Source organism: Catharus ustulatus, chromosome 1, assembly GCF_009819885.2.
Source record: "Catharus ustulatus isolate bCatUst1 chromosome 1, bCatUst1.pri.v2, whole genome shotgun sequence".
Classification (NCBI taxonomy): domain Eukaryota; kingdom Metazoa; phylum Chordata; class Aves; order Passeriformes; family Turdidae; genus Catharus; species Catharus ustulatus.
In genome coordinates, this window is record NC_046221.1 from 47,563,838 (window position 1) to 47,587,246 (window position 23,409).

Here is a 23,409-nt window from a genome sequence, read left to right on the forward strand (position 1 = left end):
TCCATGTGTGGGTGGGAAGGCAGCCACCCAGCCTGCGGAGGAATTGTGCCTGCATAGGCTGCCATCATGGAGAAGGGCATGGAGCTCAGGGAAGAGAGAAGTAGCTTGGAGATGGGGAGGGTGGTGGTTTCCCAAAGTTGCCAGGATTTGTCTCTGCCCCCAGCTGCTGGTTCCCAGTGAAAGGATTGGTGCATCCTGAAGATGGCAGAAAAACAGGCAGTAGACAAGTTAGTCCCTAAATCTTGGGTCTGTGAGTAGTCCAGACCACTACCAGAGGTTATCTCTGGCACTTGACAGTGAAAAGGAACCACTTTCATGTAAGGATCTCCCAATGAGAATATTAAATGTCCTTCTGAATTAAATGGATTTGCTACCCCGGGATGGCGGGAGGTCAGGGCAAATTGCGTGTTTCCCTGCTGTGCCACTTCACAATTTAACAGCAGATAAGATAGCTCAGCTTTTGGGAGAGGGAAACCCAGAGTTGCTGGGAAGGCTGGAAACTCCACGGTTAAATGAAGAAACAACAGAAGCAGGCCAAGTGTATGGATTTTCCTCAAGATTTCAGACTCGCAGTCGCAGAAGTAGAACAGGGTCAGATTAAACTCTTCAGCCTGGTGCTGAGGAACAGTTTGCATCTCAGCCTGCACAGGTGCTGATGCAGTCCAGCTGTATGCTGTCATACACAGGGTCCTGTCTGGTGGGTCGGTGAGTGGCTCAGTGGTGGTCTGAGCCACACAAGAGCTTCACACCGAGCTGTGGGGGTGTAGCTGGAGGGACCATCAAGTGCTCAGCTGTAGATTGCATAATGTGTTTCTTGGCAGCAGGCAGGGGGACTTGACTGCAGAGGGCTGTGCCAGGGTTGTTTATCTTGGTATCCGAGACTGGATTAAGCCCTGTGGTGGGGCAGGGGCATTTTTTTATCCTGTTGCAGAAAAGTGATGTGTTGAGCTACTCTACTCACAGTGTTTTGGCCTGGAAACAAGTTTTGGCACTCTCCATCCTGTGCAGGTAGTGCAGGGTTTGAATGAGCACAAGGAGCCTCGTTGATGGAGGGTTGAATGCCATGGCAAGGAGCTGATAACAGAGATGGGATTGAAACAGCAGGCTCGTGGGGGGTGGTGCTCGAAAATGGGAATGTTTTTCTGGAGATGACATTCAGCTCCACTGGAGAGGTGTGAGGGGTCTCCCCAACAGACCCTGGCTGTGTCTTCTTGCAGTGCATGTAAACTGGCTGGATCATACCTCACCCAAAATGCGCTTGGGGATGGGCTCAGGAGGCAGAGGAACCTAGCTGATGGTACAATTACTTTTACATTTTTGTCACTAAATAAGGATGTGAGGCAGGAGACAATGAAGCAGGAGTATTTTTTGCAGCATAGGGAGCCCAACTGATCAGAGTGAGCCCCAGTGAGGAAGAAGACATGGAGGCTGACTGATCCCCAGTGAGGTGTTTTGACTTCCTTCTGCCTGGAGATTTTGCACCAGGATGTGATGTCTGAGAAATTTGGGAAGGAGGAGAGCGAGAGGTGGGGAAAAAAGAAATTATGCAGTCTTGGCAGAGGGAAAAGTAAAATTTTGTGGAGCCTCAGCTCAAGTTCAGGCAAAGGTTCAGCAGATCTGCTCTGCTGAGGACCAAGGAACAGGAAAGAGCAAGTACTGAGGTATTTTAATTCTGGGTCTCCTCTTCCCCCTCTCTTTTTCACTTTTATTTTCATTTTTAGCACAGTTACCTTACTTTCTTTGAAGGAATAAAGGACACAACTGGCCTTCTCAATTATTTTTTTGCTATACCCTTCTCTCAAGCTGCCAAACTTCAGGATGTAAAATAAACACTCTTAGGCAATACTGATAAAAATGATCAATAGTTTGTTTTGTTGCAGACGTTTTCCCCAGTGAATGGAAGTCTATTGCAGCAGCTTTGAAGTTCATCAGAGGCAGGAAATGAAACCAGGACTATAGTACAGATGACCAAAGTATTTTATAAAAAATATTTTCAGTTCTCCTAATTTTTTGTGCTGTTTTGTAACAAGGGAACGTTTTTGAAGATGGGTCTGTCTGTCAGGTTAACATACTGTCCTTCAGTCTGTCTCAGTCAGGACCAGATGTTTATAAAGAACAATTAATTCTGATCATAGTAAAGGAGCAGCTTTCTCCTTCACTATGTGAAAAAGCGTGCTTGTAAGTGAAGGCCTAGGAAAGGATAAGCCAGGGACTATGCAAAATACAGTTAGGATGCTGTGCTGAGGAACAGCAGTCTGGTAATCTGTCAGCACCAACTTGCTGTACAAAATGCTTTTGTCTACTCAGAGTAGGCATAATAAGTGAAAGGAAAGAAAGCTACAAAGCCAAGAATTCTCTCTGGGTTTTTTTCCTTTTGATTTTTTGTAAGTAGTGACCTATGTGTGAGCTGCATGGGCTACACATGTCTCTGGAGAATTTAGGTTCTCCAAGAGGCTTTTGAAGTGCTGATTTGATTTATGTGGGCTGTCAAGGAGGCCATAGGGAGTCTCAGGTATCACCCAGGTCTTTTTGCTTGGGGAAGGAAAAGCTGAAATTGCTCCCTAGAGAGGCTGGTTCCCATGCAGTAGAGAAGGCCCTCCTGTGTCCCTTGGAGGTCTTGCTGGAAGCCAGCTTAAGTTGTATTTAGGTTTTGGTGTACTATTTCCAGGGAACATTCAGGAGTGAGATGCCCAAATCCCACTGATTTCCCATGGCATTCCTTTAGGTGCATCAGCCTTCATCTCCTCTTGGTGACAGGAGATTAAATAGGAGTGATGAGGGGAGTTGCAAATCCTTTGCTAGCACCACCCAAGTGTTTAGGGTTAGATGAAGCGACACTATCCCAAAAACTGAAGGTGCCTGATGGGTTTTCAGGTGAGACAGATGTACAAACAAACCTAGCATCTGCCTGCACTGCCTGGGAGTGACTTGGTAGAGGAGGGGTCTGAGGTGTGCTGGGGTCTTCAGGGAGGTTTGACTACTTGTTTTAGGACGCAATGCCTTGGTCTGCAGGCACAGATGGATGTTTTTAGAGGTGTAACATGTAGCATCACATTTTTACCAGTGCTTTTTTCATACAACTAGATGGAAATCTCCACCTGATTATATTATCTACACTCTTACCAAGAGCTTTTTATAAAATCATTTTTATGAATGGCTTTTGTGTTATAAATATTTGTTAGCTGTTGTATTCTGGCTTCCATGCTATTTACAGCTGAGTTGATAAGCTGCAGGTGTTTCAGGAGAGCCCCAGGCATCTTGTTTTGCAGTGAAAAGCTGGGATGCTTCCCAGCAGTCAGGCAGAGAATATCTCATAGGAAAGTCTGCAGATTTTTTTTCCTCTTGGTAAAAGCAGAGCAGTAGCTGAATTGCTGAGTCCTATGGAGACCTGGAAGCCCAGGAACTCTGAATGGGTGTGAGCAGGTCAAAAGCCAGCACTGCTCTTTGGAAGTGTAGTTCACAGTGAACTGAAACACTGCTGAAACTACAATTCTTTTAACTTTGGGGCTGTACACACCTGGGGATTTTACACATCTGGTGATGGTGGACACCAGGACACTTGGTGTGCAGCAAAGGTAAGCTCAGGGCTGACTAGTGGAGAATTTCTGATTAATATGGAAGCTCCTCTGAGTCTGTTTTGTCTGTGGGTGATGATGATAATGCCATTTCCACTGGGAATGAGCAGAGGCATCCTTTACTACCTTCTCCTGGGAGAGTACCAAAGCTGAAAGGAGACGCCTGCCTGCAGCAGAGAGGAGGGGGAAGCAGGGAGAGACAGGTCCTGGTGGAACAAGGAAAGCTGGAAGGATCACAGCACTTGAGGTAGTGGGTGTGTACAGATTGCAAAGCTTATCTTGCTGCAAGAAACCAAGCAAATAAATATTGGCCTGGAATATGGCTCCTCAAGATTACAGCAGTATGTGCTTCTCCTCCCTTCCTCTTGGGAGCTCAGCTGGGTTTGCAAGCTAAGGAAAAATCTACCAAAAGGAAAGAAAAAGCAAGGAGTTGAGGCAGAGGAGCAATCAGTCTTTCAGCCAGGGTACAGCAGGAGTGGGAACTGAAAGGAATAAGGAGCTTCATTCATGTGGACTGGAGTTATCATAATCTCTGACACCACTGCAAGGTATTTAAAATGTCAGTGACGTGAGTTTGATGGCATTTTTCTGTCCTTCACTGGCAGCATGCACATGAAGGTGTGCAGCAAGATCAGGGGTCAAGAACAAGGCATGGAGAAGAAAACTTATGTTTACCAGCACTGTGGTTCTCTGGGCAGGGCATACCTGTCCATCTTTATACAGATAACCCAGTCACTGAGCAATGAATGGAACCAATCTGCCAGATTTTCCAGGCACTCAATCTCACCTGCTCCTCCAGATCTCCTTTAAATCACCTCTCCAGCAAGAGTTACTGCTCAGTAGTGAATAAGCAGCATAGCAAGGCATGCAATCTGTCTAATTTAGAGTTTGATGTAGGAATTCCACCATGGGAAGGTGGGTTCAAGTTCCAGAGAAATTCTAAAGTAAAACCAGGAGAGCATCACATCGTGTATGACAGGGTGAAGGCTTTTCTCAGCAGACAGTCTTTGAAACGTGTGTGCAGTCAAAAGTGGAGGGCTTGGTTCTCCTGGGATAAATAGGTGGGTTGAAGATACAGCAGCTGTACCTATGCAGGGTCTTCCCTGTCCGTGTCAAGCAGAATTCTAATGGGGAAGACCCTTGTGAAGATACAGCTTCTGCCAAGAGGCATCAGGGTCTGCTTCTGAGTTAGGTATGTGCATATGTGGACAGATGGGAACCCCAGAGGTGCACAGACTCTAGGTGGGTTCTTCTAAGTTCAGCTGGAGGTTCTTCAGTATAAATCCAGCCTCCTGTAAGGAGGGGGCAAAAAACACATCTGACGGACAAGAGTCAATCTGATTGTGGATATGTGGCTTGCACAGAATATGTGGAAGGAGTAGGATACACTTGATGTTTCTGGATTAGCCAGATAAGCAGACCCACACCACCAGAATCATCCTGCCCCTTCATTCCTCTTACCTGGGACCAAATTGGCACAGCAAAGAAATCTCACCACTGAAGCACTGTCATATTTGGCTGTTCAAAATGAAGTGACAACATTAGTAAACCCAGCCAGGAGCACGTGTAGGAAAGCTTGGCTGTGCTGTGTGTTGCTGAGAAGAGAGGTGCTGCTGAAAATAGGGATGCTCTTGGAAGAGCTGTGATCTTGGTCTGTAGATTGATGTTGTCCGAAATGTGTAAATAAGTCCTACTCCCAGAAATCGCTTCTATTCAGTATGGCTTGTGTTGAATTTTTAGTGAGTGGGATACAGTAAGTAACTAAACTCCTTCTGGTGAGTGTGAAGTAGCAACACTTGGAGGAAAAAAATGTCTCCAGGGGTTTTGAGTCTGGTGGTAAATGGAAATGCACTTGTTGAATTTTGAGGGCGGGACTGACATTTCAGTGTGAGCACTGGGTTCGCTTTCATTTCTCACAGCCCTTGAGGTCTGCATCCAACCTGTTGGATCACGTGAGCCAAGGCTGTTCCTGGTGACAGCCCTCCTGGTCTGCAGTCCTGAGATAGTGTGGCAAGTGCCGGGAAGTGGTATACAGGGCATGTTTTCAGTCCCAGCTCTGTTCCAAAGGTCCCTTTGTTCAGACTTTCAGCTGCAGCGCAGGCGGTTGCTTGCTGCATGATGCGAGAGGGAACAGAGATTTCTTTGTTGTTCGGGGACAGCTGCCCTGCCGGCAGAAATTGAACTGAAATCAGCTATTTCCATTCCTTTCCCTTCCCAAATCTGGCTACCATTCTGCCTGTGCGCTCAGGCATGAATTTAGTGGTGCTGTGCATGTATGGTGGTTTGGGTTTGTCATCCTGGTGGTAAAAGAGAAATCTGTCATTTCTTCTTAATAACATTGGCTTAAGGTTAAAAACCATAATTTCAGAGGGGATGTCTGCTGGGACTGGTGCTTTCATAAACACTTCTTACAAGCTGCAAAGCTACTAAGCACAGGAATCAGGGATCTTGCTGAACTGTGGCTAGTCAAGGTCGCTGTGCTTCACAATGAGGACATAAGTTTTAGCTAAAAGCCACTTCATGCCAAGAAAATTACCCAGAACTGCTGACTAGTGTCAATGGCATGTGGAGCTGGAGTGATGCTGCTGACATTTTAACACCAGCAGAAAGCACAGTCAGCACTGTTTCAGGAAATAGCCGTCAGAGTTAGCGTGGAGCAGAGCACAGAGCCTGTTTTGCAGCGGGATGAGGCTGGAGGTGGCCCCGGTTGTGCTGGTTTCCTTCAGCTGGCTTTGCACACGGGCTGCTGAGCTCAGCGACTGGCTACTGTCAGCAACAGGTTTTTCCTTGCTTTTTCCTTGCTTAGCCTAAGCCAAAAGGTCAGGATCGTTGTGACAGCAGGGAGTGAATGGGAAAAAAAAGAAAAGTAGAAAGGAAAAATCAATAAAAATCACTTTTTTTCACCCCTTTCTCAGGCTAGGTGTGCTGAGTGTCAGAGATGAAGGCTCAAGTATAGTTGTTAAAATACTTTGGAATGTTATATCTGGCAAGAGCAAAGACTTATTTAGAGGATAATTTCACTTGCTACTGAGATTTAATAAGCTTTCAAGTAAGATTTAGCAGATACGTGTAACAACACAAACTAGATTAAAATGTGCCATAATGCCTTTTATCAATTGTCAACCTTGGCACAGGATATGTATGAATATTTATAGCATGTCTATTTATTACATAGTTGAGTAATTTAGCACATCACGGTTTTTATAGAAAACATTGTCAATTTATTTTAAAAGCCCTTTCATTCCATGACTTTATTTTCCATGTTTTAGGGGCCTAAATATGGAAAGAAGTAGATGAATGGGTTAATTGGGGGTGAAATGGAGCATGAACTGAAACGAAGCTGGAAGGGTGGCTGGAGAAGTTGGGGGTAGGAGGTGGAGGAAGGTTTTGGTACAGATGCGAGAGCCTTGACAACTCCTGCAGGATGTGTCCTATTGTGAGCTCAGAGGAGCAATACCTGTGCTCTGAAGCGTAATGGGAGAAACAGGAGATGGCAGAGACAATTTCTGCCCTCCATAGGGTTTGCCTTAGCCTACTTAATAGTGGCTTATGCCTGCCAGCATCTTTTCTGGGCACTATGCCTGCACTCAGCTGCTGTGCCTTCTGCCTCCTGCTTCTTCTTGCTGCTCATCCACAGTCAGTGTCATCTGGCTGCTTTGTGGAAAGGAGGAGATTGGAGCATGCTGGTGAAATTTTCTGGAGCAGCCACTCATTGGCATGGAGAAGGGGAAAATGCAGCACTTGCAGTGCAATAAATACGTTGGCTCTGTGAAAAGCCTGGTGGGTGTCGTGGAAAATTGGCAGGTTTGGCAGATTTTCTGCTCTCAGAACTTTTTTCTCGGCACTGCTGTACTCAAGAGGGAATTTTGAGTCGTTAGCTCTTGTGTCAAATCGTTGCACAGAAATTCAGGCTGCTGCTGAATGTGCGCATTCCTGGGAGAGCACATCCATTTGAAAAGCCAACTTTTTCTTATCTTTGCTTTGACCTTTGGTTTTTTTTTTTTTTCATCTTTTTTCTAATGCCTGTATGATTTATCTTCCTTAAAATGTTTCTTTCAATAAATGAGATAAACCTGGTCCGTTCAAAAAGAACCAGAAAGTTTTGCTCGCTTGGTAGCAGCCTGAGTGCTGGGGTGGGCCCACAGCCAAGTGAGCATTTCAGTTTGTATAGGATTTGGACAAAACAAAGTAACTAATTATTCTTTGCAGCCTTCTCTCCAGGTTTGTGTGAGTATGGACTTTGGCTCTGAGTGCTGTGGGGCTTGGCACAGCAGTAGGGCGGCTTTCAACATGCTGGTTGAATGCGCATAGGCAGCTGCAGCACAGAGAGCCAGGTCTGCTCTGCAAAAACCTGGGAAAAACAAGTGTCTGCTTTTTAGCAGCCATGTGTGTGCTACTGCAAAGGACTCCTGAGTAGTTTTATCCCTGTAGTGTAAAAACTGACCACCGTGGCTATTGGCTGCAAGAAGAAGTTGTTACTCACCCAAGCATTGCAAGCCTGGTGCTGCTAGAGTTGAGTTACTTTTCAACACTGTTGTAAGTACAATGGACATCTTCCTAGCTTTCTCTAGACTTTTTCAATTACTCCGGAGCTTGCAATGCCCCAAAAGAAGTGAAATTTTGTTTACCATCCTTAGCATAACTAAGGATCTCCAGCAAGATGATGCTGTTCCTCCTCCTAGGCCAGTAGGAGTGAGGTGTGACTCACAGTCCCTTGACCAGGGATTTTAAGAGCCAGGATTAATAGGGCTGGGTAGTGAAATCACATTAGAGCCACTACAGACCAGAGACAGAAACACATAATCTGTTTTTCCTTCACACTGCCCCTTTTTCATTTATTTGCTTAAACAGAGATGCAAGTTTCTCAGTTGGAGAAAGTTAAAGAGTGATGCTGCTTTAAAAACAGCCTGTCATAATCACAGGATAATGCCTGAGTAAGTAAACTGGCTTGATGCGCCGTTTCCTTCTTGAGAGGTAGGTGTCAGGTGGTCTAGCTCTGTTTCATTGGGAAAATATTAGGGCCTTTGGCAGGCACAACTGGGATCTGAAATGGATGATTTAAAGGAGCTAAGTGAAGAGCTGTTTTCCTCACATCAGTTGCAACCAATAAGCTTATACAGTAAGTGGCAGAATCTTGGTCTGTGGAGAGCTTTGACCACGACTTACTGATACTCACTGCATTTGTGAGGGTCCTTGAGTAGGTTTAGATGTATATAAAGGTTGTCAGAAAGGATGGGAGAAGGAAGGAGGTGTCACTGTACCTACCTGGACATGACTGTTCTTGTGCGGTTTGTTTTTTTGCAGAAGTCTTTCACTGTGAAGGTTCGATGACTTTCATGCCCACTGTTCACAGCATCTCTCAGGGCAGGTGATGGTGATGTCACCTACATCTTGTGGCTTCAGTGAACCACATGGTCCTAAGCTGTTCAGGGTTCAGCTTACATGTGTTGTCACCCAACCAGTGTCCCCAGCCACCCTGTCAGGTCCCACGTGTGACCTCTCTTCTCTCTCCCAGGTACCTGCGTGAAATGCAGCAAGGGCGTGTATGGAGCAAACCAGGCTTGCCAGGCCATGGGTAACCTCTACCATGACAGCTGTTTCACCTGTGGAGCTTGCAGTGAGTATCTCTGGCCTGGTCTGATACTGGTGCCAGGCCTTGCACCAAACTCTTTGGGCTTAACATTTTTCTGGTGTAAAAGGGGAAGAAAAGAAATTATTAATTAAATAATTTAATTAAATAATTAATTGGCTAATTAATCTCCCAGCTGGAGTCAGCTGCAGCTGTATGACTTGGTGGTGGTGGTGCTTGCTGTTTGTTTTTGAATGGATTGTTGCAAGGCATGTAGAAAAGATATTTTGGATTGTGCCAGGCTTCTGCCTTCTGATGTGGGGGATGGTTGTTTTCATTCTTCTGCCTCTCGGTTATAGCCACATTTTCTTACAAGGATATTTTTTCAAAGTGGCAGTGAATATGTCTTAGCTGGAATATTTTTTGTCTTAGCAGGCTTTACTTTTCAGATGGAGCTGCTGCAGGGTAAATCCAGTGACAGTGTTTTCACTGCATGCATTAGCTTTTACTTGCTAAAGTAATTTTGTACCTCTGAAATACCTCCAGTCAAAGCATGTAAGTGCATGAATGACCCAGGTTACATATCTTGCTTGCTCTTTCTCCAGAGAAATGCAGCCATGCCCTGAGATAAAGGGCATGCCTCTACCAGCTTGGTGTATGGTTTTTGCAGGGAGGGGACTGGTTACTGTGCAGAGGTATCAGGCTGGGAGCAGATATAAGTCCTGTGAAATCTACCCAAGAAGCAGAGTACAGTAATTTCACGAATACAAGCCGCACCAATTTGACCAAAATTTTGGTGGAAACCCGGAAGTGCGGCTAATATTCCGGGGCGGCTAATCTATTAACAAAATTCTAAAAGCTGCCAACACGGAAGTGAGAGCCCGCGGCAGCCCCAAGCCAAGCTGGAGCCCGGCCGGCCCCGGCAGAGGTGGGAAAGCCTGGCAGAGGCGGGGCCAGCAGTGTGGGGGCGGGCGGCAGAGCCTGAGCCAGCAGGGCGGGGCAGGGAGGGCGGCAGAGCCTGAGCCAGCAGGGCGGGGGAGCCCGGGAGAACTGGGGCTAGCAGCGCAGGGGAGCATGGCAGAAGCAGGAAGGCCGGCGGGTGGGGCTGCCTGGCAGCGGGGGAAGCCCAGCATAATCGGGGCCAGCAGCGTGGGGGAGCCCGGCGGTGCGGGGGCCTGCAGTGCCGGCCAGGGCGAGGAAACGCGGCGGCGGTGCAGACGGGAGGGGGCGGCCGGCGAGCCTGGTGGCGGCGGCGGCAGCCCTGCCGGCGGGGCGAGCGAAAGCGGCGCTCGCGAAAGCGCCGCCGCGAGCCGCGAGCGCGCCGCCGCGAGCCGCGAACCGCGAGCCGCGAACCGCGAGCCGCGAACCGCGAGCCGCGAACCGCGAGCCGCGAACCGCGAGCCGCGAACCGCGAGCCGCGAACCGCGAGCCGCGAAAGCGCCACCGCGAGCCGCGAGCCGCGAGCCGCGAGCCGCGAGCCGCGAGCCGCGAACCGCGAGCCGCGAAAGCGCCGCGGGGCGGGCGCGGCGCTCGCGAGGCGCGGCGCGGGGCGAGCGAAAGCGGCAGCGGGGCGGACGGCGAGCCCGGCGGCGGCAGCCCTGCCAGCCGGGCGAGCGAACGCGGCAGCGGGGCGGTGCTGACGGGAGAGGGGGGCCAGCGAGCCCGGCGGCGGCGGCAGCACCACCCGGCCAGCCCCGCCGAGCCGTGGCGCTGAGCTGGGCCACCCGGCCCCGTCGGCAACCATGAGCGGGCCGAGCCTGCCTGGCCCCGCCCCGAGCCAGTAAAGCCCGCTATGCCGCGATCCTGTTACTAATTGGCCAATTTGTGAAAGCTGCGCACGGATTCTCGCGACGAACGAAAGTGCGGCTAATATTCGGGGTGCGGCTTATCTATTGACAAAGACAGCAACATTGTCGAGGCACCGGGGGTGCGGCTTATAATCCGTGCGGCTTGTATTCGTGAAACTACTGTAAATGATTCAGCTAGCCCTGCTGAGCTCCCTGTGGGTCACTTTGCCAGACCCACATCTGGAGCTTGGTGGGGCGTACAGCAATGTATGGATCCTCCTACACAGTTTTTCAATGAGGTCTGTGATGGAGCTGGAGTGAAGAACTGTCCACTTGATTTTAAGCCATGGTTGTGTTTGTAAGACAGTGGTTTTTCTGTTGTATTATGTTCAACTCCAGAGCTAGTAGTGTATTTTTAGAAGTGTAGCTGTATATGTAGTACCAGAAAAAATAATAATCTTCTGCTGCTTTTGTATATATGAGTTTGGCTTTCCCAGATGAGACTGAGGGGTTTTCCTCCTGAGTTGTATTTAGAGTTATAAAGTCATCAGGACTGCATGTGTTTTATTTGGAGGTGTAAAGTTGGAATAAATATAGAAAGATGCATATGCTTTTTAATAATAGCTAAGCCTTGAACTATACCCATTTCCTAGCTGTCGTACACCAGCTGCCCTGCCTCACCTATGTTTTTAGTAGAGCATTTCACCATCATCTGACTGAAAATAGGAAAACTGAAAAGAGAAAGTGTTTTTTGCATATAGTGGCAGTTTCCTAGAGGCTCAAAAGTCAGCTGCTCATTCTTCTGTCCTTTCTTATAAATTAATTTGAAATTAATTTATCTTCTTCCATGGAGAATATTCCTGGCTGCAGCCAGGGCTTCACTTCAGTTACCTCTCACCCTCTAGGGCCAGCCAGTCTCTGAACTGCCCTTGCACCCAAAGCTCCTGTTAAAAATAATCCAACAGCAGGTTTGAGCTGTCTTAAATATCTGAAATTACTACAATGCAACTGGTGCTTTAGAAAGAAACACTTTTGATCCTCCCTTTAAAATGAATTTTGCAATCTTTATTTGGAGACCAGCGCTAGAAACATAGTTGTGGTTGCAGAGGTGTCCGTGGTTATGGCTGTTTGTCTGTGTTTGGTTAAAAATTAGCTTAATCCCATTTCTAATGAGATGAGTTGGTGAGGGTTGAAAGAATAGCTATTTGCTGCTTATTCTAAAAGTCAACTCTTTCCATCTTGTTTCCAGCAAGATGAAAAGGATGTCAGGTGAGAGTTAGAAAGATGAAAAGAAGCCAAGCTTAGCAAAATGAAGCTAATTTTCTCTCTTACTCAGGCTGTAGCTGAGAAATGTGCTGAGTAGATGTGCTGGGGCAAAGGGTTCCAAACTGAAAGTGAAATTAAGAAACTAGGCTAGTGAAAATGGTAACGAGAGGCAGGAAAGAAAGGGGTGTGGGAGCAATAATGATATTTCCCTCAGTAGAAAAGACTGTATTTCAAAACAAGATAAAAAAGGGGAATGCATGTCATGGGCATATAAGTGAGAGCCTAATTCAGCTTGTTATATTTAGGAGAGTAGTCATGAAAGCTGAAGTCCTTCCCATTGTGGCATTGGCCATACTAAAATGGAACTGGAGGCAGTGGCAGCTGCCAGGATGGCATGGATGGATGGAGGGGAAGCTGTATGGTGGCATGGGATTCCCACTCCGAAAAGGGTGGTGCCAGAGGGAGGCCCCCACAGTAGTGGTGTTTTCCCTCATGTGCACAGACCTCTACAAGCAGCAGGGTTTGCAAGAAACCTTCAGTGCAGGGGGTGGCTTCCTGCGCTGCCCCTGCGGTCTGCAGGACCTTCGTGCACCAGACACTTGTTCCTGGGCTTTGTGGCCTGATCTGTGCTGAGCTGACTTTCTGATTTGTCGAGCCTCTGCACTGCAGCTGCCTGCCTGATGCTGCCTGGGGAGGTACAGGATGTCCTGCCCTGCACTCAGGAAGGAAACCTACTTGAGGGGAATCCCCCCTTTCACAGCCCAAAGTAACTTCCCAGCCCCACAGACGATCAGTTGCTGTGGGAATGAAGGGCACACACTATTGTTCACTCAGAGAGGACATACGCCCCTCTACAGACTTTCTGTCACCTGTATCACTGCAGTAAATGTGATGAGACCATTTCTGTATGCCAGAAAAATAAATATTTATTTGGTTCTGTCTTCTAGCTGCAAAGCACATCTTGCTATGTGAAAACTCTGGTTTCTAGCTGAAAAGTAAGTGGTGCTTTTAAGGTCAAGTGGAGTTCGTCTTGGACACCATCCAGTACAAACTTGACTTTGAGAAGTCAAGGTTGCTCCTCATTTCAATCCTAAAATTTCTTCTCTGGTGAAACACTGAATATCCCCCACTCCAATAAATAAAATATACAAAATTACCTATTAAGGTAAAGCATATTGTCCTCCAGATATTTATAACCACTGTCCTACTGTTTTCATTTTAGCAAGGATTTCTAATTTTGCTCCTAGCTGGATTTGTGTCCAAATGTGTATTGGTTTCCCCAACACAGAAAATTAAGAGGATCTAAGAAGCAAGGGGTTATGTGGTGGGGGTGTGATACCTCATAGTGCCAAATTTCCTTCACCCTCTGTGTCCCAATACACATGTGTTCAGAGATAAATGATAGGGCAGTTTGTTGCACAGGGCTACGCATGCACTACAGGGTTCAGTTGGCAGGGAAAAAATGTACTGTCTTATCTGAACCAATGCCATGTAATGCAGAAGATTTGGCTTCGAGGTAAAACAACAGATTTAGAATTATTACTTTGGCATAAATGTCTCATTTATCTTCTTGTTTGTTACAGGACAGAGGCACAAACAAGCCTTTTGCAGAGAGGGAGAGGAAAAAACTTCAGACTCTTTCTGCAGGATTAGTAATAAATGATATTTGCTTTACAGAAGAGCCACAAAAGTAGGTTAAAAAAAAACCCTGCCTCCAAAGACCTTGAGCTGTTTACTGCAATCTCAGGGTGTCTGTTTCCGCCTTGGGGTTTGGGGTTTTTTTGAAGCTTTTTGGACAAAAAGTTGTAGCTATCAAATGGTTTGTTACACATTAACAAGATTAAATTAAATCACTACTATATGCCTCTTCAGAACAAGAAAGATACTTGTGTCCCCATATGTTGATATATACCATTTAGGTAGTAAGGAGACCTTATAAATTATATACTTTTAACTAGACTGTATCACTTCTAACCTGCTGTGTTAGTTTTAATGTTTTCTCTTGGATTCAGGCAGGCTTATATCCAAATGATACAGGTTGCCTGGAAAACAACAGACCTTTTTGCCCTGCTAGCAGTGTAGTTTAGAGCATAAGAGTCTTGCACTTGAGTCACTTGATCCTCAAGAGGAAATCTGAAAGCTAAAAAAGTGCAAGGGAAATGTTAGAGATGGCTGGGAAGGAAATCAGTAGGCAAGGAAGGAAGTCAGAAGGAAAGAAAGAACTGGTTGCAAGGTGATTTGAAGGAGTGTTTAATGTTGAGCTACAACAAGAGGGCCAAAATGAGGACCAGATTTTGGCTCCTTACTTCAAAGTGTTGGAAACCTTGCATGTTTGCTAGATTATAGCATTCAGTCTTTGACATGTCAGCTTGACTGCATTACTTTATTTTTCTTTTCTATTTTTGCAAACTCAGATTAATGTTGATGTCAGTGTAGGGGTTAACAGGCTGCTGTTCCAGTGACAGACTTTGAAAGCTGGCTGCCTCTTGCCACCCTCTGGGTACATATATTTTATATTTAATATTTCACAACATAGTTGTGTTTAGAGGTATCATGGGTCATTTACTAAACTAGGTAGCTAAGCTATCAAAGCATGGCTACTTAGAGCAATGCAGCTCTTGGTGTCTTTGGGCTAATTATGTTAAATAAACTTGTCCTGTATTGGTATGTAACTCCTAGAAAAAGAAGGCCATGGTTTTTATTTGCACTGTTAAATAACTTCAGAAGCAGAAAGTCATCTTTTTCTACCCATGTGACTTAATCCCAGACAGCAGGATAGTCAGCCTTGCCAAGTGAATTTCTCTGTGGGAAACAGAAAGGCAAAAACTTACACAGATAATAAAGAGTGTGATTTGCAGCCTTGGAAAAAGATTGGATTAATGTAAAAATGGAAGTACACAGATATTAAACGGAAAAATTATAGACTTATGTTTCTGTAGTTGTAAGTAAGAATATGCCTTAAGTAAGAAACTGTATTAGATAAGATGATAAAGAGTTTTATAGTGTAGTAGTGGAATTGTACAGAGTAAGTTAAGAATTTAGATGTTGTAATAGAGGCCTATGTGTGTACATGCAACAGTAACTTGTTGGATAAAAGCATACTCAGTGCAGCAAAATTAAGTGAAGGTGATAGGTCAGAAAAGCAAAATCTAATTCGTAGCAACTTTCTATTGGACTAAAATGTTATATATTGCTTTGTAACAAAGTATCCCATTACTACTTTTTGAGCTATGGCTGAATTCTTGCTTCTCTAAATCTCATGCCTTGAGTCTGATGTATTTTGAAACGTTTAATCATCCTTAGCACCATCGCAGTCCCATCCCTTCTTTTAAAGCGACAATGATACCCACAGTCACATGTATGTGTATGGTTATCTTCAGATGCAGAAGCTGCCATCTCTTCTAGTGGAGGCAGAACTTAGTACCTATAATTGGAAAAAACCCACCATACCAATCAACTTGCTTAAAAAATGTGCAAATCTGCAAAGTGGAGAGTGCAAAGCATTGCCAGTACGCCATCCCCAGTGTCCCTTCAGTAAAATTATCATGCCAGAGTCTACATAGTAAACAATATAATTTTTTAGCAAAAAATCACGTCAGAAAAGATTCAGGTGGGCTTGGATTTACAGTTTAGGGGGCAGTCATCAGTACATTTTTCTGCTTCAGTCTAAATTGCTGTTCTTGCTGACTTTTTGTTTTCAGTCTCAGCTCACTGGTGAAAAATCCTGTTGTTTGTCACAAGAAGTGCTTGCTTTAGATGAGAAAAGCCAGGGCAGTTTTACAGTAAGGTGACAGTACTTATTTCTCTCCTAGCCAGATTTCAGGGCAGTAGTGATATGAGGACTAAGCCAAAGGGGCTTTGGCGTGGATCAGGTGTCCTCAGTAGATATCCTTGATGGAAAGGTGCAGATGTTCAGCTCCTCAAGGGGATGGATACAGTCAGAGATTTATCAGTGTAATAGTGGTTGCAGTCAATTGCATGTGTTTCAGTGCTGGGTGAAAGTCTGAAATCATTAGGACAATGTGAGGAGGGAAAGAAAGGTTAAAATCTTCAGTGGAATAAATTTCCAGTCCTTCTAGTCCTTCTATTTTATAATGTTATGTTCAAATTACTGTCTTCTGTGAAGAACAGGCATAGGATTAGTTAGTGCTGTAAAGATTTTAGAGAGTCTCTTACAATGTTTTAATGAGCACCGAGGCCCTTTCCATAACCAGAGAAATTTAAAAATTACTCTCATGTAGTTTCAACACACAGTTACATTCACTGAGGTCACAGAGATTGCCTCCCCCTCCTTCCTCCTCTGAGGCTCTGTGTGTTTCTATGAGTCACTGGGTGACAGAGTGGGAGGCCAGCTCTTGTCAGCCACCTGGTTTTGGAGAACAGGGAAGCAGTCTCCAGAATGATGCAGAGTGTCTGAGAACTGGGATGAAAACCAGTTACTGAGCAGGGGCTATCTGGATCAAAAGCACTACTTTGTCCCCAGGTGACTGTATTTTACCTCTGAATTTTGACTTCTAGGGACTTTTCCTAAAAAGAAGAAGAACTCTTGAATATGTTCTTGCAGTTTGCCTGATGGCAAAAGAGAGGTGTTGTTCAGTTGTGTGGTGTGCTGTGTTTTTGAGATGTTTCTGTCTGGGGATCTATTTCTGTCCTCACCTGTGGTTGTGTTGCCATTAGAGGCAGTTCGCCTTTCTTGCTGACCTTTCTTACGTGCATGTATTGCATGTTTTTTGCTTTCAGGCATCTGATCATCTTCTGAGAGTTCTGAGATTTTTTTGCCTGGGTTTGTTTGTTTTTTTCCCTACTGCTTCAAATGTATGGTGAGAGCACAGAGGGTATGCTTTGCAATCTTACCATACAGCTGGTGTAGTTGAGAGAGACTGAACATCTTATACAGTAATGGAGTTACTTCTTCTCAAAAGTATCCTATCCTCCTGCCCTCGGTTTCAGCAAGACTTTGGTCTGTCCTGAGGTATCTGCCATTTACCTGATTTGGAGGATGTACAGACATTGAAGTGATCCTTTCATGCAGCTCAGTTCTAGAGCAGATTAAAAATACTGATGCTTCTGTGTCAGCCTCAGTGCTGCATCAGCTTTAAAGGTGACTAAGAGAAATGGGACAGGTAGCAGAAATTAAACAGAGCTGTCTGATCCCTGACCTAGTCTGCTGCACATGGTAGGACACCATACTGCCTGTCAGCAGAATGTCCACAGAGGGCTCCCAAAACACATATACTGGCTGAATTTAACGTGCCATTAGTAACCACATATCCAAATTTATTTTACAGCTGTGGTACTTGAAAAAGCACTGATTTTTGTAATGTCAGAGGCTCAGGGCTGTCAGTGTGGAAGGGATCCAGAAGAAGGCTGCCAGTCAGCAATGATTTTTGCCCCTCTGCTGTGCAGATACCACAGGGAGTTCCATGGTGCTTAGATAAGTGATAAGTGAAGCCCACACACTGCCTCTCCAGCAATGCAGCAACACTGGTTGTGCATTCCTGTAGAGCCCTGGGATCCGTGTTCCACTGTATTCATTGATGAGCTATCTCTTGTCTTTGAACATGGGTTTGTGACCCCATCATTTTTAATAAATAATGGGAAAGCAACTTCAGAAAAGAAAGTTAAGTCCAAATCCTTAGCAAGCAAATGATGCATATCTCAGGATGTTCCTTGCCAAGGACATGGCAAGTCCCTGATTAAACTCTCTCTGCATGGTCTTCAGAAGGAGAGAGCCATCATTTGAGAAAACAGTGGACAAAAGCACTGGCATCCTGGGAGTGCAGCCTGATGGTATGCCTATTATCACCTGCAAAGCAAAGTGTGTTGATTTTAGCACAAAGGCACTAGTGACTAAACTTGAAATGCTGAAATGACCTCGAGGTTGTACTGAAGGTTCACAGGTAAACAGATTAGACAGACATGTGAGGGATGAGCTGTACATAAAAGCTCAGGTCTCAAACTTCCTGTCAGAGAGATGAACAATATACCTTGTAGAAACAAGTGAAGACAGTAAGGTTGAAATGCCAAAGAATTTTCATTGTCTGAATCTTTTCAGATGTGAGATTAGTTAAATTCAGGGTGAAGTGAAAGTGAAATAGAGTCAGGAGCCAGTAGCATAAGACATGTAGTAGAACAATTGATCCTGAAAGCAGCAAGCCATGCATTAAATATTCCTGGATTTGTCAAAGGATATTTCATCATTATATGTATTGAAAGTAGGCAGTTATCAATATGTGATTCTTTATATGCCAATTAACTCCTCAATCCTTCCTTTTGGTGAAAATAAAATCTCCATGCTCAAGTGAAACCTGTACCAGCCTCTGGAGGCACAGTCAGAAGTACTGCTTTTGAGAGGAACTGGTTTAGTTTAAGGCACTATCCCATGGCAGGGAGTTCAGTGCAGGGACAGAAGTCACTGCCATCCTGCTCTGCACTGTGAGGCAGTCCCAGTGCTGTTTGTTTTACTGGTGTGGCTGCAGCAAGAACGTGCATTTCCCAGCCCCACCAGGACAGTCCCCAGCGCAGCCTGGGGAAGTGAGCTTTTCCTGCATCTTGCCTTCCCAATTGTATGATGAGAAAGTGCTTCTTCATCTCAAAGAGACACTGGGAGAAGTCCATCCCAGAAGTGCACAGGGAGAAGTTGAGAGCAGCAGGGAAGAAATGGGCTGTGTTAGCATGAACCACTCCCACAGTGGCTGCAGGAGCACCTGGTTACTCATGGTTTTTGCTAATTTCCTTTTGCATTTCTGCCAGGAGCTTAAAGAGAGTAATGAAAAACTAAAAGTAGTTAAAATGCTTACCTCTTCCCTAAAAAAAGTAATTAAATCATCCCTGTTCTGCCTCAAAGTGCTCTTGGTGTCAGCAGCTCTTCTTCAGGGGCTTGTGTAATGCCAACAGCCAAATTATAAATCCTTTATAAAGGGTTTATCCCTCTGCTGAATGAGCTTACAGCAGAAGCCCAGACATAGCATGCTGGTTATGGCACCTTCACTGGAGGTCTGTTGCCCTCAATCTTAACCTGCTAATGTCACCATGTTAAAAATACACTGGGTGCAGAATGGCTGTTAAATGCTTTTTTTGTCGCCGTGGAAGAATGACATTGTGGCAGTGATCCCAAACCTTTTCCCTTCTGTCAAAATGTCTGCCGCTTATGCACCAGGCCTTCATCCAAAAACAGTGTTTCTCGTTGCATGGCCCCATGTGTGTGTTTTTTCTCACCACTGTCAGCTTGTCTTTAAGAAGATACATTGCATGCAGGTGGAAGGTCACTTGGGCACCTGTCCATTGCACTGAACTGGAGCCCTCGCTACCATGTAATTTAAAACCAAAGTTTAATGTTTTTGTTTGTTTTTTATTTTTGGGAGTGCCAAATCTCAGTGTTGCATTTCAATCAGTGGGGGATGTTCAAGAGTACGTTATGCTGCATTAGGCTTATTATTAACTTGCTTAGGACCACTGTTGGCAAAGGTGATGCAAATCTCAAGGGTTCTCATGCCTCTCCTGTCCCTCCTCAGAAACTGTGACTGTAGAACTGCTACAGAGCATGCCAGGCTTACCTGTGGACAGGCAGACACATTAGTGGGATTATCACGCAAATACACACCCTGGGTTATGAGCCACAAAGATTACATGTCCCAGATTAGACACTTTCTATTTTGAACTCTTGGTCCTGTTTTGGTTTCAGCAACCTTAGCAACATTAGGGCAAATGAGAAAAATTGAAGTGGGATGCTTTCAGGATTATCAGGTTTTCTTCCTATCCAATGTCTGCATTGGTGCAAGGATGGGCTGGTGGGCTGGGTCATCTCTGACCTTCAGGTTACATGGTTATCCCTAGCAAGGATTAGTAGAGAATGGGGGATGGTGACTATGACAGGGCCATATGCTTTTGGCTCCTGCACTGGTCCGGTAAACACGGAGTTGTGCAATGCCCACAGTTTAACCACGAAGTTCCTGCACATGCAAACCAGGGCTTGTTCCTTGAGGAAACACAGTGCCCTGTCTTCCACCTGCCCTGCTGCCTGAGACCTGGATAGGGCACTAAGGGCTGCTAATGAAATGCTGGTCTGGCTCAATTCACTGGCAAAACTTTGGAGCTTTCTTGGAGCATCTCAATTTTGCAAGGTGCTCCACTGGGTCATTTCCCAGTGCAGCCTGGGGAAGTGAGCTTTTCCTGCATCTTGCCTTCCCAATTGTAAGATGAGAAAGTGCTTCCTCACCTCGAAGAGACACTGGGAGCAGTCCATCCCGGAAGTGGGCAGAGAGAAGCTGAAAGCAGCAGGGAAGAAATGAGTAAGCAGTTGTTTCCCAGCCTGGAGGTGCCCTCTGGCGTACACAGGAGCCTTTACACTTGTTTCTTGAAGTGGCTTTGTTTTGCTTCCTCCTTTCCCTAAAGCCTTGCAGCCAGCGTGGTTCTTCGCTGAAGGCCGATACTGGCCACATTCAGCATGTCAAGCAGGAGACTTCTGGGCCCCAGTGTCTCAGACCCTACTTCCTTCCAGCAGTGCCTGACAGGTATCCAAAACCAGCCTGCAGCAGGTCCTGCTCCAGCTGTGCCCAGGCAGTGCTGTTCCCCCTGCCCTGGGCACTGTCTCCTGGCACACACTTGGGGCTCCAGTGCAGAACCATTCCACTGACAGGCTTGCATTTCAAACCCTAGGCTCAATAGAGAAACTAGACTGCAAAGAGGTAGGAGCAGCTTTTTATAAACAAACAAAACCTTTTTTCTTGGGGGAAGGCAGGGTGTTTAAGAGTGATGGCAGTGTGAGCAAACATTGCCATGATTACATGGAACTGAAAACAGACGGTGAATGAGGCATAAACATGAAAGCTACAGTAAATACAAATCTTCTCCATATGTAGAATCCTTTATTGGAAAAACTTTGTCGTCTTGTCTTGATTACAACATTTGAATTTCATAAAAAATTTTTTTAATAGTTTCAAAGCTTTTTGTTTGCAGCTGCAGTAACAAATGTGCTGGTAGGTAGCAGAGAAGCCTGTTGAGTGCTCTGCTGGGGCAGAGTGAGTGCTCAGGTATTACAGTACCTTGTCTGGCAGCTGCTGCTCATAGCAAAACAGCAAGGTCGTGACATTTTGAATAATTAAGTCAAGTGCAGGTCACTATATGTATGCCCTTTCTTCTTTCCTCCTTACTCCTTTCCTGGGGTGTTTTCCAGCATCAGTCAGTGTATCCTCCCTCACTCTCCCAGAGTTACAGCATGTGGTAGTCTGCCAGGAGGTGGTTGGGACTTTTGTCCAGATCTACTAATTGGGATTCATCAGCAACCACCAGTAGAAGAGGGTTTGGCGGGCTAGAGTCTGGGAAGACCCATGCTGGGGTTAGATGCTCTTTTCCAGCTATGTGACATCTGTCCTTGGACGTCTTCATTGTTGTTTGCTTCTCAGCAGCCAGGTTTTGATCACATTTTCTCCTTGCTCTCTGCTGATCTTTTTCTTATCTCTGTGGTTTTTTCCTTAGGTCGAAAGCTGAGAGGAAAAGCCTTTTATTTTGTCAATGGAAAGGTGTTTTGTGAAGAAGACTTCCTGGTAAGCACCCAGTTGACCCTTGTAATGAGACATGTCAGTGTTGCCAGCAGACTCACAGCCTTTCTGCCTGTCAGCTTTACCTGTGTGTCACACACTTCTGGTCCAGCATCCTGCCTGGCCCTTCTGCTCCAGCATTTTCCCTTGCCCAGCCCCAGCCATGGTGGCTGCCCATATGTGGTGCTGGAGGTCGTGGAGTGAGAGGCCTTGGTTTTGTGGCACAGACCTCTAGCTGAAGCCATAACCTGTTGTGATGGCTCCTTCTGAGGAGGCAGGAGTGAGATGAACAGCAACAGAAGAATGAATGGGTGAATTTCCTTTTTCACCTAATGGATATCTTAATGGATAGCTTTCTGTTGCCCTCAATGCATTCTTTGTGAGTATACCTAAGCATGAAGCAACCCCACAGTCCTCTCCTTGGCTGGTGCAGATAAAAATCCATACACCAACCGTCCCTGAGTCCCAGTAAATTAAGCCTTCCTTGAGACTTGAAAAAGTTGTGTTTGTTTACTTATTGGTGAATCCTGAATTTCTGTTAGAGTAAGTTCATCTTCTTTGTTCTCCTTGGTATGTTCTACATAGGATGAATATAAAAGGATTAAATGCACCTAAAATATTCCATTTTCCAAGTTTGCATTTCCTTTATTCAGACAGATGATGTGCTGTGCCCAAGGTGCATGTCATGGACATGACAGACTGTTCCTTACCAATAGATCTCAGCAAAACCAGCAAAACAGTTGTCCTGGGCCAGACTTGATTGCTGTCCTAACGGAACTGGAACAGTACCACTGACCTCAGAGAAGTTTCAACAGAATTATAACTATGTAACCAAAGAAAAATTTGGCTTTTCAGGCTTATATATACAGATATTATGACATAAATAGGTGATAAACACAAGTAGATTCTTGTCTTGTAGATTCATGTGGCATGTATAAGCATGTAAGTAAGTCTTGTGCATGTGCATATATGGTATTTATTTTTATACTGTAAGTTAAATTTTGGACTTGGAAGTTACAGGAACTTCTACTCCTTCTGAAACTGGGAAGTCAAAGGTGTACATAGAATATCATATGTCCACACCTTTATATAATGAAAAAGACATTGGGAAGTTTAACTTTTCTGTGTAAGGAGTACAGAAAAAGGACCAATAACAAATATGCAAGAAATACTCCACAAAGTACACTGTTGTTTATGCTTGAGTGGCCTTGTGAAATTTTAAATTAATTTTTTTTTTGTTTTTGCAGTATTCTGGTTTCCAGCAGTCTGCTGACAGGTGCTTCATTTGTGGTCATTTGATAATGGACATGGTAAGTGATAATTGCTTTAGGAGAAAAAACTCCCACAGCTTTTTAGAAGAATGCATCAAAAGCAAAATATATTCATATCCAATGCTGTCTGTTATCATCTGGTAGTTTCCCTAGTGCAAGACTGGTAGAAGGAAAATCCACTGAGCCTTTGGTCGATTTTTTCAAGGAAGTGAGTACCGTACTGTACATGTTGCAGAGACACTGCTCTGCCTGTTTTCAGGGTGTTGAAAAGCAGAGCCTCCACGTCTTCCACCGCTTTATGGACTTCTCTGGACAGTGTATTTGTAATCCTGTGGCCCTGCAGTGTTCCCTTGCTGTGAGGCATCAGTACAGCTCTCTCAACCTCTCTTTCCTGCAGCAAAG

General features: G+C 45.3%; 1 protein-coding gene across 1 annotated transcript in view; it reads left to right on the plus strand.

Annotated features, from left to right (window-relative positions):
• The window catches only part of LIMD1 (LIM domain containing 1), a 34,260-nt gene that overhangs the window by 1,661 nt on the left and 9,190 nt on the right, over positions 1 to 23,409 (plus strand). Inside the window, exons 2-4 of the mRNA XM_033066951.1 lie at positions 9,091 to 9,192; positions 21,675 to 21,742; positions 22,984 to 23,046. Coding sequence (XP_032922842.1) covers positions 9,091 to 9,192; positions 21,675 to 21,742; positions 22,984 to 23,046 — 233 coding nt within the window. The remainder of the gene's footprint in view (positions 1 to 9,090; positions 9,193 to 21,674; positions 21,743 to 22,983; positions 23,047 to 23,409) is intronic.